The sequence below is a fragment of the Ascaphus truei genome, chromosome 4 (genome assembly GCF_040206685.1).
Source record: "Ascaphus truei isolate aAscTru1 chromosome 4, aAscTru1.hap1, whole genome shotgun sequence".
NCBI lineage: Eukaryota > Metazoa > Chordata > Amphibia > Anura > Ascaphidae > Ascaphus > Ascaphus truei.
Window position 1 is genome coordinate 40331571 of NC_134486.1, and position 14811 is coordinate 40346381.

Sequence of the window (14811 nt, forward strand, 5' to 3'; positions counted from 1 at the left end):
AGATGACATCGCTAGGCACAAACCTACACCAGGGGTGGGCAACTCCAGTCCTCAAGGGCCACCAACTGGTCAGGTCGTCTGATGCTGAAGGAGGGATATCGGGAGAACCTGGTGGTCCTTGAGGACTGGAGTTGCCCACCACTGACCTATACTGAGTATGTTGCTAAAACTTTTTTGTTGTTTGATCAGTTGAGGTTAGAAGCACTGCTCTGGTTGAAATGGCTGAGCATATCCATCAAGTTAACCAGGCAGCCCCTGAGTGATGTCTTATTAAAACAAGGGGGTGGGGGGAAGAAAAATCATTTTCTGCACCTTGCTTCAACTAAGCCAGTGCACCTTAATGCAGTGATGATATGTTAGGAGCAGCAGTTGTCAAAGCATCGTATTACTGTGATGCCGTAATGACACCCTGTCTCTGTAAAGTAGTCATGTTTTCTGGAATGCCACGTTGCACCGTTGATTTCTGACATGACACTCCATTCAGGCCCTCTCCTTTCCTTCCCTATTCTTTTACAATAGCAGCTGGGGCCTATTTTCCGACGAAGTTATTTGCGTTCTGTGCCACTTTGCTAGAGTGCAATTAATTGAAGCAGAAAACATGCTCATTGGAAAGTAGTAGCCAATGTTGAAATGGAGTCAACTCTGGAATAGGAATGTGGTGTACGGACCACATGACGGAGATTGAAGCAGCAGTCCACACTACTTAACTCCCCCCTTTTTTTGTTACAGGATGGGAGCCGTGCCAGGAGCTGAATAGCATTATTTTCAGCTACCTAAATCCCCTGGTGCTTGCCAGTAAAGGTGCTGGTGTTACTTCCTGTTCTTTAAATCGCCCGTGTCACATGGGGCATTAGGAAGAGTTGCGTCTTCCTATTGGTCCACGTGATGAGGGAGATATAAGCCGCCATTTTGTTTTCCCTGGAGGGGACTGAACGTCAGTAGTTTTGTTTACTACTGGCTTACTGGAGGATCATATTTAACATGCTGTAAAGCCGCTTCGAGTGCCAGAGAAGTGTTCAGCTCCTTTCTAATAAATAGGACTAAAATCTCCTCCAGCACGGGGAAGCTGCTTGATAACATATTGAATAAGGGCCATATATTCATTACAATCGGAAGCCCGTTGAGCACCAGAGGAGCCACCAACAGTGCAATGTAACCTGTTTTCAGATACACTCTTTTTCCTGTTAATCGTTTTGCAGGTAGTAATACCTTTCACCCCATCATAGGAGGGATACTTAGGAGGGAGAAAACTGGGCTAAAAAATACTCTACATGTGAGAACTTTCATTAGGAAAGATGTAGGCCCATATTTACAAAGCAGTGCTCCGCCATAAGACACCTTCCAGCCTCAGGAACACAACTTGTGTCCCACTCACTTGTATATGCCGGAAGGTGTTAGTATATGGAATAAGACCCCCTATAGTGAGTTAGTGGGGGGGCACTGCAGAGAAATACCATTAAGTAAAGGAAGTGTTGTGGCAGCATTTGGAAGGCCAGTGAGGACGAGGTAGCTGTGATCGGATCAGACTAACAACTTTAGCTGCAATTGGGGTAAGGAAAGGCTCTTCCTAAAATAGTACTTGATCTTTAGAGGAGTTGCAAGTTTTTAGTGTGACTCAAGAGATCTGCTTCATTGTAATTGTGGTATCAGTGTAATAAATAATGATTCCATCCCGGTCACTGAACTATTATCTCCATATCTTACATTGCCTTAGGAACTAACAGTTATAGCAAAGATACACCCAGTTGTGAAGCATCATTCCTCCGATTTCCCAAAACGAGGGCCTTTTCTTTCTGATACTTGGTTTTTCATGTTTTGCTTCTGGCCTATAAAATTATTTTTATCGTACTAAAACAGTGGTGAGCACTTTCAAGATGCCTTCAAAAAAACTCTCTCACTGCCGGAGTGGATTTTTGAGGACTCCTTTGAGGAGGTGACCTCTTGGTTGAAAGCCAGAATGCCATGTCACTGATTTTAATTTGGTCAACTTGCCCAGCTTAATTCTTATTTTTGGTTCACCTTTTAAAAGAAACGACCACTGCGGTTTGAATAACAGAAACAATAGCAAATGCGATTCCTGACAACGGGCACACACCAATTCTTAACTAAATTCAACAATCCAATGAGACTTTGCATTTCTGCATTAGCAGCACAAAGCAGAATTAACCTTCTTCTTCTTTTTTTTTTTTTTTTTAAACAGAGATAAAGTCATCATCTTGAAAATGGCTTCATTCTGGCAAAAAACGAGTTCTTTTGAAATAAAGCCACATTCACTGTATCCCTGCTTGAGTTAATGTGAATTTTAGTGCCTCCAATTTTAGATTGAAGTAGGGGCCAGGATAAAATCCACTGTCTGACAGTTGAATTTATAGATAATTGTGAATATTTCTGTCCTTGAATAATAAAACTGCAGAGTTTTTAACAGAGAGGAATGTGAATTAAGCACTGATGGTAGTTGTTGAGTATAATGGAATGATGTCTGCAAAGTCTTTAGTGTAATGAACTCAGTAGTAATTAGCAGACCGCCTCCCTCACCAAGCCTTGTTTCCGGCACGACTCCAAGTATCACACAGCACAACAATGGCTATCCTGCAGTTGATGTTCTCACAACTTCATCTGGAAGGCAGAATTAGTGAAATCAGGGCAAAATGATAGTTCATACTGTGGATATCAATGGAGTTAAGTTTTTTTAATCTACATAGCCTCGTGCAAATGTGCTGCCATCTGACAGATGGTGAAAGCACCATAGGACATGATAATTAAAATAAACATTGGCTATTAGTTGGAGAAGTCTTCAATAGCTGTAAAGACTAGGGAAAACATACACATATATTTACATTTTCCATTGCCTTTTTATTTTGATGAACAAAATTGATTACGCAACGAGAGCTGTGTTTTAAATGAATGATATAACTAGTTTATTCCCCGTCTTCGGAAAGTGATGCTGTAGCCCAGGGAGGTAAACTAAAATAAAAAAAAAACACACATACAAATGTGTGATCATTTCCACCAAACCGTTCAATATCATTTATTTCACCAGGGTCTATGTTCTTCCTAATGCCAGTCTAAATAATAGTTTTCTAATTAGGATTTACAGTTAAAGTGCTTTACAGGAAACTAAAAGACATTGTCATTCTAAGCACTGTCATAGACCTCAAGCACGTAAACAGTGGCGTGACTGGTCCGTGTTGACTTAGGCTGCCATTAAATTCGATGGTTTTCTTGTTGAAACAGCATCTCTACACAACAAACAAGCCCACATCCAGTTTGCTTCTCTCTCTTTTTTTTTTTTTTAAATAGCAACAGAAAGCAGCTAAATCTCAGTTTGTTGCAGGAACCTGTTATTGCTCAAAACAAAGCATCGGAACTCTAATAAACCTTAGCAATGTTGCACTCAGGCATCACATTTTGAAGATAACATTTATGGTTCTATAAATTTGTTGTGCATCAAATACTTGAATGTTTTGGTAGAAAGCCAATGAAATATGCATCGATCAGTGGCAAAAAAAAATCAATAAAAAAATATATATATACAGTATATATATATATACAGTGTTCGACAAACCTATACATTTGCTCGCCCCGGGCGAGTGGATTTAACCCCCGGGCGAGTAAATATTGGCCCAAGCAGCACACGTTTGGTACTAGGTGGCGAGTAGATTTTTTTGAGTGGCGAGTAGATTTTTTGGTGATTTGTCAACCACTGTATATATATATATATATATATATATATATATATATATATTCTCTGCAAAATTGTATATTTCATGGAGGCATTGTTATAGACCAAAGTGGAAAAAGGAGTAGGAAGTTAATATAAAGATGTCCAAGTCCATTAGCTGCAATGTTACTCTTTGTGTTGTGTCCATACTGTGATGGATACTGCTGGAAGGAGAGTATGAGCTGAGCGGAGGTCAGTGGGGAGTTGGACAAGCTGGCCTGAAGAATATGATTTTCAAGGCGACTTTTAAGTCAAATAAGTGAGGTTCTGGTTTGTAGTGAGAGAAGGTACTCCAAAGGAAACAGGCAAGCTGAATAAACTGACAGGAGGGCTCACAAGAACTTCAGGTCACCTGACATTTGGAACCATTGTTTTTCTTATTCTCTTTTCTCAATAAGGATAGCCACTATAATATTTTGAGAAGGTAAAAACCAGGATTGGTAGAATCTGTTGATTGAGCTACTGTATTTGTGGACATCAAGGATGACAAGCAATGCTTATGGTAATGTAAATAAACATAGAGGCTATATATATATATATATATATATATATATATATATATATATATATACACAAAGGAAAGAAATAGGATACGAAAAACTCTACACGGGATAACTTTAATTTGGTAAGATAAAGGCCATTTTTACTAAGCAGTGCTCCGCCATAGGGTACCTTCCAGCCACAGGAACACACCTTCTGTCCCAATCATTTGAATGTGCCGGAAGGTGTTAGTATATGGAAAAACACCCCCTATAGTGAGTTAGTGGGGGGCACTGTCGAGAAATACCATTAAGTAAAGGAAGTCATCTTGGAGTCAGGAAGGAATTTATTTTTCCCCTTGTGAGATATCATTGGATGATATGACTCTGGGGTTTTTTGTTTGCCTTCCTCTGGATCAATAAGAAGTATAGATATAGGATGAAGTATCTGTTGTCTAAATTTAGCATAGGTTGAACGTGATGGACGCATGTCTTTTTTTCAACCTCATTTACTATGTAACTATGTAAGTCTTGTGGCAGCGTTTGGCAGTAGGGAAAAAGAGATGAAGGCCAGCGAAGAAGAGGTAGCTGTAATCGGATCAGGCTAACAACTTTAGTTGCATCTGGATAAGGACGGGAACATGTTGGCGTTGTTACAAAGAAGGGATCTGCAATATCTGGCACGGGACTGGATGCGGAAGATGAAGCTGAGAGAGAGGATTTTTTAATCATGACTGCATAAAATTCAGTGCCGGGGAGAGAGAGTAAAAGAGACCGTGTTTTAGTACCCTAATAACTTCTAACTGTAGCCTAAGATGATAATGTATGTGAGAGCAGTCCAGTAATTATAAGGTAATAAGTGGTTTTGTAAGTGCTCTAAATTAAAAGGAATTCGCAGAGCTGCTGTAAGTCAGCGCCGAGCCGCTTTCTTTCAAATGTTGGCTTGAGCCCTGAGTGCAAGGAGAGACGAGAGAGCTACAGTTTCTATTAATTATAGGGCTCATTAACAGTGACTGGTGCAGGCAGCAGACATACAGAGGAAAGCATTCACCTCTGTGGCTTGCTAGGGGCTTCTGTTTTTTTCTAAGGGAATGCCAAGTCTCACTCATCTGGAGTGAGTGTCAGCTTGGGGAAGATGGGCCATCTCATTTGCAGCATCAGTTCTCTTGTGGGCTTTAATAGTCTCAATTATTAGCGTCCAAACGATTCACAATGTTTTTTACACCGGAATCTCAAAATGTTATTTATCTATGGATATCTGTAATTTTTGTTACTATTATTATTATTATTATTAGAATTAATGCGGGTCCTTGCATGTTAACCCACATTAATAGTAATAATAATAATAATAACTGTAAAACATACAAAACAACTCCCTTTGACACATTGTAAAGCCCCTGAATCGTATTGAGAAGGCTCTAGGGCTGATGATGCCCACATCTTAAACTACATGTGAATAAGGGGGTTCAAGAACCATTTTTTTAATACAGTTTAACACTTTTTTGAGGGGGAAGGGACACGTGAGTTATATAAATTAGAGGGTTAAATATTGTCACCCACTTTGCTAAGACTTAGTGGATAATTCTATAAACGCCAAAGTGGCATTTCGGGCCAAAAATCCCCATAGACTTTTATAGGAATTTTCAGCTGAAATCTGCCACTTTGTCTTTATATAGATAAAAGACCCTCAAAGGTTTTCTACTTTACATACAGTGACAGTGGAGCAGCTACTAACAACTTTACACTGTTGACTGTCGGGGGCCATTAGAGATCAATCAGCAATTTGACACATTTCTTTTTTAAATTTACAAACAGCATACTGTACGTAGAACAACTCCGTTCAGCGTTCACAACCAGCATTTAGCTAAATTTCTAGTACAATTCCTCATCTAACACTGAATTGAGTTGAAAGACAAATTCCTATATCAATCTTGTTTATTTCACGCTGACTTTAATACCGATGTTGATTTACACTTTCCTTGTCCCTTACACAGAAATCTACATGGACCCATAAGTCTTCACCTAATTATTAAAAAATCATTCAGACAAGACCGTAGCTCATTCGCTTTATGTTTTTTTTTTTTATCGAACTAGTTCACATCTTATTTAATGTTATTGTGAGATATATATATATATTTTCATATGCAGCAATATTCCTGGATGGCCCAAAGCAGCATCACAGGTTTATACTCTTAGTGATGAAACCAATCACTTTATATGATCTTTTAAAGTGTCTACAATCTCCAGCCTACACATTGGTGTTGTAATTTTCAATAGCAAATGTAGGAGTTATGTTCAATTAAATGGTCAAATGATGGAAGTCCGTTCTGATTTATTTTTCCCTACCTGAGAAAAACACAGCATTACTTTCATTTAAAATCATATTTAAAGCAGCGGTGCCTCTTGTTTTTTTTTTTTGTAATTACTTTTTTGTTAACTAGACAGGAAGCAGGAGAGATCACCAGAGCAGAACCACGTAAATTTCAGCTTCGGGGACCCCTTCTTCCCCGAGATACATACCAAAGAAGGTGTCCCTGGTAGCAGCTCCGACTGGGCACCTAATATGGGGATTTAAAGCTACTGCATCCACAGGCCAATAGGAAGCCGCAATGTCATCCCTTGCAGATCCCTATTGGTCGACGTGGCGCAGGGGTTTTAAATGTAACAGAGATGCCGGCAGCATCTTTATATCTCAAGATGCAAGGGGTCCCCGGAGCTACAATAAACACAGTTCCATTCCAGAGACCCCCTGCTTCAAACCAGAGGGGATATACTGTACATTTTTGTTTTATTAAATGAGTGAATGCTTGAAGGAGGCGTTGTGGGCACCATGTGATAGAGTATTGCCATGATGGCTACATTGGCCGAATTTTAAGTTAAAACATCTTCTATGGCCCCTATTTATTATAGTTAGAAATTATATAATAAACCGGTAACAATGCATTATCTTCACCTGAATAGCGGAAGTCACTGACATGCATTATTTAGGACATGTGCATTATACAGTAGGTACATTTTGAAAACAGGTTTCAATGGTGCAATATTGATGCAAAAAAACAAGACCATAATTATCAAAAAAAAACAATTGAAAGCAAAAATAAATAAATAAAAAGCACTGGTATTTGTTTGACTAATATATCATTTGTTTTTCACCAGCAAAAAACTTTGATACTGTACATGATACCCACGGTGTTAACTAAATTCTCATGGGGTCTGCAGTGCTTTGACTTCATTGTGCACATAACTGAATGTATTTGCCAGGTCTAATAGAAGATAATAAATGTTTGTACCTAGCAGCTTGAACAGCATTAAATAAATAAAGAACCCTTAGCTCTAAAGCATGAGCAATGGCTCCAAATCCTTTGCTTAACTGTATATAGCCTCACCGCTTGCTTCATGCAGATTTTTTGCACTGATACCAAGTGTGTCTACACATTATCAGAGTCTCACAGTTCTTTCTCCTTATAGGACTTATAACAAAAATCACACACAAACCCTTGCCAAGTCTGCTGTGCTAATTTTTGTGTTGTTCCCACCCTCACTTTCCTCTAGTTTGCATTTACAACCAGAAAGGGAGTCTCTCTCTCTTTGTTTTTAAAGTAGGGATTGAAAGTTATTGTTAGTGGGGATAGTATAAGATCACAATAAAGTTTTGCGTATCCATTTGCCAAGCAACGTAAGCTTTCACAAATTAGAATCACGTAGTTAGTTTCACCGCAGCATCTTCATGTTGGGTAAATCACACATGGACTGTTGCAATAGCACGTATCTAATTTACAGCTGGCTTACTATTGACAAGCAGCCTACCTTTGGGAAAGGAGATTTGGGCTTTTTAAAGTTTTTGTTTACTGCCTGTTTATAACATTGGTAAATATCTGTCATGTCCTTATGCTGATTACCTTCATGTACAACAAGAGGTATTGACTAACGAATGAATGATGTGCAGTCTTTAGCCCCTGCAGAGCAGCCTTAAAGACCACAGAGCTTTCTTTTAATAAATGGAATCTTCTCTCTCTCTCTTCCCTCCTGTCCCTTTATTTCCACGCAGGCTTCTCTGCAGAATGTCAAGCAAAGATCGACACATTGATTCTAGCTGTTCGTCATACATCAAGACAGAACCCTCAAGCCCTGCCTCCTTGACGGACAGCATCAACCACCACAGCCCCGGAGGCTCTTCAGACGCCAGTGGGAGCTACAGTTCCACCATGAATGGGCACCAGAATGGACTGGACTCGCCACCCCTGTACCCGTCAGCTGCGGGTCTCGGTGGCAATGGGCCCGTCAGGAAACGATATGACGACTGCTCCAGCACCATTGCAGAAGATTCACAAACCAAGTGTGAATACATGCTAAATGCAATGCCCAAAAGACTGTGTCTGGTGTGTGGCGACATAGCGTCAGGTTACCACTATGGGGTGGCTTCATGCGAGGCCTGTAAGGCTTTTTTCAAAAGGACAATTCAAGGTTGGTGCTTGTTTATATCTTTGAGCAGCTTTAATTTTGTCATTATGGAAGGCATTCAATATTGGCTTTTAAAGCTATAGTGGCATCTACAGAACATAGACATTCTATATCCCCATAGCTATTTGAATTGCCCTACCAGAGCCCCACACTGCTAGAGAGAAAAATAATGCTTTGCGGGTTCTTCTCACTTTGAAGGATATTAATTTACCCAGATTCCCAATATAATCTCTTTCTTATCAGGATACTTCTGATAAGTGAGTAGGAAGTAGATTGACTTTATGGATTGGGATGATTCCTCCTTGTTATTTACGAGGTTCAAAGATAGTTGAAGATCTTGCAAAGTGTGTCCTGTTCCGTCCTAGGCCTAACTTCCAAGAGGAGTGTGTCTTAGTAGCTTCTAAACTGAATATACTTGGGCTCAGAAGAGGAAGATTTACTTGACTCTACAGCTTATGGGGCATTGCTCTGTCACTTGATAAGTATTGGGGATGAGGTTAGGTCATTTTCATGGTCAAATATAATAAAAAATAATATTTTACTATTCAACAGTACAACTAATGAATATAGAATGATAATTATGGTTTGGCAACATACAGCCCCAATGAGAGATAAAGAGCCTTATTATTTATAGTGCAATAGCACCGATTCAGCGCTACCGCACGGAAAACCCCATTGTAGTCAACGTGGGATTCTGTGTGGTAGTATCGAAGTAGCGCGATCCCACTTTATAGAATAAGTGACTCGTCCAAAGTCACATCTTACACTGGGCCTCAAGCTACGTCCTTGCACTTAATAGTCCATTGTCTGAACCAGCGGACATCTTCTCTATCAGTAACTAATTGTAGAATGGCTAAATAGGCTAAATAGGAGGCGTTACTGCTGTACCAGGGCATCTGAGGTATTCTTTTACGTAAAAAAAAAATGAACAAGACGGAAGGAGTTCAACTAGGACGCAAGTTGCATGGAAGATTCCTTAAAAAGTAATTCAGTAACTGTACAAAAGACCTTATTCTATGTATTCCAAAGAAGTTGTTCAGGACATTTTCAGCCCCAAATCCCCTTTGAAATGAATTGGGATTTTTGTCCGAAAACAACCAATTTGCAGTATATAGAATTTCCCCCTATGCCTCTTAAAGGAATAAAGCTAGAAGTGCAGCTTAATCAATAACATTATTTGAGACCTCCGCTTAAACCCTTCACTGGTGTGCAAGCCTCTCTGGCAGTTCAGGGGCTAACCGCAATCATCATTCCAACATTAGGAACCCTTTGAACTACACACAGCTTGCATCCCTATCATTATATCTGTATTTGCGTATATACACCATTCCAATGTGATCAGTAAATCTAGGAACACTGTAGTGTAAACACCGTTCTTTTTCATTCATCACAGTCAGTGTGAAGTAAAAATGGGCTGGCTATGTACATTGAGATAATGTGATTTTCAGACTGGTGATAAAAAGCTTTTCATTAACGCTCCACGCGACCAGATCGGCTGTGACTTGTGGGATCGTTTACATGTTCTCGGGCCAACTTAATCTACAGCAAACACCCGCCGTTTTCCGACAGAATGGAAAGCAAATGCAGCCAGACCTCGCGGCTTTTAGGCACCACGATAACATTTTAGTGCTTATCTGAGGCCACGATAAGACAGGTCTGTGCCTGCATGTGGCGTCATGGCGCGGCGGAATAATGTCTGGCTGTGCTTCCAAAGAGGGCTTCACTCCAACTAGGGGGACCAATCGCTGCCTGGCACCAGCGAGAGGCACAGCCAAAATGTGGCACCTATTTTCTGAATGAAAATTGCATAGAGCTCCAGAGGAAATAGAAGCTGGAAAATCAGGACTGGTTTTTCCAGCTCTCATTCCTTCTAGAGCACAGTGCAACCCCCCTTCAGAAAATCTATGGGCGTGGTAATATTCTGGATAGACTGAGCCTGTTCCTGATTAGGATTTAAAGTGGGAGAAATAATGTATTCACAGGAAGTTACATGACTGGTTAATATCGCTTTAAAAAAAAAATTAAACTTTGGCCAAAGTTGCCAATCACCAATATCTTACTCTTTGGTTAAAACTTAGGTGGAACTTTGGGAAAACGCTATTGACTTTCACAAACATTTGTGGGTTTGGTTGGGAGTTTTGTGATATCTGACAAAAGTCACAAATGCTGCAAATGTTAATTTGCTTTGGAAATAAGCTTTTGCTACTGCATCAATTAACATGCATCAATTAACAAGGTATGGCCCAAATTCCTCAAAACATTTGCACCCCTAAATGCATAATTAACTCAAATAACATCATGTATTAACAGTTTCTCTAGCCCAGGGGTGATCAACTCCAGTCCTCAAGGATCACGAACAGGTCAGGTTTTCAGAATATCCCTGCTTCAGCACAGGTGGCTCAATCAGTAGCTCAGTCATTGACTGAGCAACTTGTGCTGAAGGTGGGATATCCTGACGGTGGCCCTTGAGGACTTGTGCTGGCCACTCCTGCTCTAGCGAATCCAGTATTGGCTGGTCACCCAACCTCCAGTGAATATACTACAGTATATAGGTACAGGCATGTCCTTTGTCAGCTGAGCAGAATGGTAAATGATTTCATCATTAGCTGGCTACATAGAGGTGGAGGAGGTAATACCCTGAGTATGTGCAGCAGATCTGTTCCCATCATGATTGTTCAGCTTACCTCCACAAACAGCGCAATTCATTCAAATCCGCAGACTGACAAAGTGGGGATTTTTTGGATTGGTGAAATAAAAGAGTTGGCACTGGTCGTATTTAGCATGGTATAAAGTGCTGCATACCAGCGTATCCATGATTTATGTTTTAAAACAATGCCATACATCTAAAAATCATCCAAATGCCAAATGGAATCATCCAAAACTACAACTATTATAAATATGCGAAACTGTTGGTAGAATTTGGTAGCAAAGTTCCTCAAACTCTCACCTGAATTCTCCTATAAAAACCCTCCCACGCTCCCATTGGGCTTTGTACTAGCATTTTTTTCAAAGAATTTTTTTATTTAAATTGTGATTTTTTTCTCCTTTGAAGCAGGTTCATTCACCCTTATAGCCAGGCCCGTATTTAGGCATAGGCCTGGGCCTCGGGTAGCAAATTTAAGGGGGACCAGTGCTGCGGTTACAGAGGCCCCGCTCTCTTCCCCCCAACAGTGAAACTGCCGAGGGAGAGCGCGGGGCCTCTATAAAGGTCTCTTACCGCCTCCTGCAGCGGCACCCTCCTCCTTCTGCAGCATCGCGGTGTCAAACGACGCTGTGACATCACGTGGTGGCGCATTGCCATGACAACGTTACGTCACATGGCATCCCCTTGTCATGGAAACGCGCCACCACATGACGTCGGGACACTGCAAGTGGAAGAGGCCGGGGCGGCAAAAAGGTAAGTGCCTACGGGCGGCAAAATTCACAAACCAGCCCTGCTCAGAGCCCAATCTGATTTAAACGATTTCCTGCACTGAACAGCTATCCACATTCACCTGCACTGTCTTTGACATATTCACATGCAGTGTTAATTGAGCTAATCACATTAATAGAGCAATAACATACTTCACGCAGGTTATAACATCATATCAGCTGACATCGTTTTGTGAGCGAAAAGCAGAGGATAACAAATAGAATATCTAGAAAAGAAGCAACGAGAACATGCCACACAAAGCCGGCCAAAGATATATAGCGTCTCTCTGACAACGTGGGGAGAAATGATTTTGACATATATTTTTATTTGGAAACTTCATGCTAATGTACATTATTCAGCCCTTTAACTGCCAGCTGTAAAAGTCCATTAAGCTGCTGAAAGGAACATACAAATGATCTGCTGGCACTTCATGCAGGAGTTTTGCATAGACTCAGTTATTCAGCCAGCTAGCAGCAAGATTCTATTAAGGAATAAGTGAGGAAATTATATTGCCTGCAAACTAATTGTGTAACAGATTCTGAAATCAGTTATCAGAGCCCAGCTTTTTCTTTTTTTTTTGTCCCTCCTCAACCCAGCCAAGAGATATTATGAATCGCTTTATCGTTCGTGTCAGCCCAGTTTTAAGCAGTTATCCCGCCCATTTTCTTAATGGATTATTTTTAACCTGGGGTACCAGGGTTAAGAATAATGCTGTTACATTACCCACCCAGTTCCAATTCTGTAGTGTAAATAGAAAATGAGCAGATGGAATGGCTGCTTTAAAAATCCCGGCTTCCCTGTTGTTTTTATTCACTTCAATGCGCAGTTACCTTTCCAAGGATCAAGAAAACTGGGAAAACGTAAAGCAAGCTAATGGTGGCTGACCAGTTACCCGCCTGCCCCCATCCAGCCTAATCTGGATCTGAGCATGGCCGAGCATATCCCCTCTTCATTTCCATATCAAATCGGAACACGTTTTGTTAAGGGGTAGCTAAAGTCTATTTCTACGCCTGGTTAGAAAGCAGCAGTTACAGCACTGAAACGCGCGCGCACTGTAATGCACATTTTTCGATGTGCAATAATCATAATTCTCCTGCATTCCACTCACTACACAGGTCATTTGTCATGTCCCAGGAGAGCTCAAGTGATGGCATTTTGCCCACTTGTGTACATTTCTCCATGGCATTTGTTGTCAGATTGATACATTGTTGTACACTTGTGGCACTTTTTTATACTGTTTTTTTTTTTTAAAGAAATTGTGGAAACTTTATCAAAGACGACACAGTAAATCGTATGCAATTTAGTTACATGAGCTGATGGAACCCAAGATATGTATAAATTAGATCCTTTAGAGATGGCATTGCACACAAATAGCATCTCCTTTGGCGAGTAGTGCATTGTGGAGATGGACAATGTGTAAGTTAAAGCAGCAATCCAAACTGACGTTTTTTTGTTGCCTTTTCTTTTTTTCTACATAGGGGGTCTTAACACCATTCATTTCAGCTTCGTGGACCCCGTGCTTCCCAGGATACTTACCTCCATAAGGGGTGTCGGTTGTAGCTCTGGCTGGGTAGCTGGGGTTCTCGTAACGGCCAATAGGAAGCCATGACGTATTCCGGTGCGGTTTTCTATTGGCCCACGTGACCAAAACCTTTAAACACCATCGAGGTAATGGCACCCCCTACGGAGGTAAGTGTCTCGGGAAGCAGACGGTTCCCGGAGCTAAAATGAATGGGGCTCAGATCCGGAGACCCCCTGCTTCAATCCTATGTGAAAAAAAAAAAAAAAACGGTCTGCTTGGATTGGTGCATTTTAAATATAGAGCCATTTATCAAGATCTCTAAACAGCAAACATGGGATAAAACTTCTATAAACATCAGCTTCAGATTTAGCATGGAACAACATCTTATTTGATTTTGATTTGATTTTTCCTTTGATAAATCTCAAATCTATTTGTGCACCAGTTGTCCCCAGTGTGGCATCTGGGAAATATTGATATATCAGCTCCTCGCATTCATTCTGAAAACCCTACATGGTAATGGTCCTGTGAGTTGACCACGTAAGCATTTACTGCCTTAAACATCATACTTTTTTTTTTTAATTCAAGAAGTGAAATAGAAGTAACGGCTCACAATCTCATGTCAAAATAAAAAGGGATATTACCCACATGACAAATATAATCTTCAGTAGTTACGTTACACAGTATTAAAAAATACTCTTCTTAGGTACATGTATATATCATGAATCCTATCCCAAGAATCTCCCCCCCCCCCCCCCCTCAGAGCTTGATGGGTATGAAAAGCATGGTGGAGCATTGAGTGAATTCATTGTATGGGTTCATTAACCTCTACAGTTGCTGGCACCTCTGCCCTACTACAGCAGCTGAGGGGGTTACAAACGTGTTAATTTAAAAAAGAGGTTGATACATGGCATACACAGCATTGGAATACATTATCCAAGCTTCCCACACAACTGCTCTTATTTTATGATGAAATTGTTAATAAACCACTGATTCTGTGGAAATAAATCACTCACACTTTGATTATTAATTCATATATTCATCAACAATTCCCCCCACTGCCTTACTTAAAAACAATTGCAAAGAAGACACAATTTTTTTTTAATCCGAGCGTGAGAGAGAGAGAGAGTGAGAGAGAGAGAGAGAGAGAGAGAGAGAGAGAGAGAGAGAGAGAGAGAGACTACCGCAGAACAAGTGTGGCACAACAAAAAGGCATTCA

General features: G+C 40.5%; 1 protein-coding gene across 9 annotated transcripts in view; it reads left to right on the forward strand.

Annotated features, from left to right (window-relative positions):
- The window catches only part of ESRRG (estrogen related receptor gamma), a 768405-nt gene that overhangs the window by 615509 nt on the left and 138085 nt on the right, over positions 1–14811 (forward strand). For all 9 annotated transcript variants that reach the window (XM_075595600.1, XM_075595606.1, XM_075595602.1 and 6 more), the window contains one exon: positions 8249–8664. In XM_075595600.1, coding sequence (XP_075451715.1) covers positions 8249–8664 — 416 coding nt within the window. The remainder of the gene's footprint in view (positions 1–8248; positions 8665–14811) is intronic.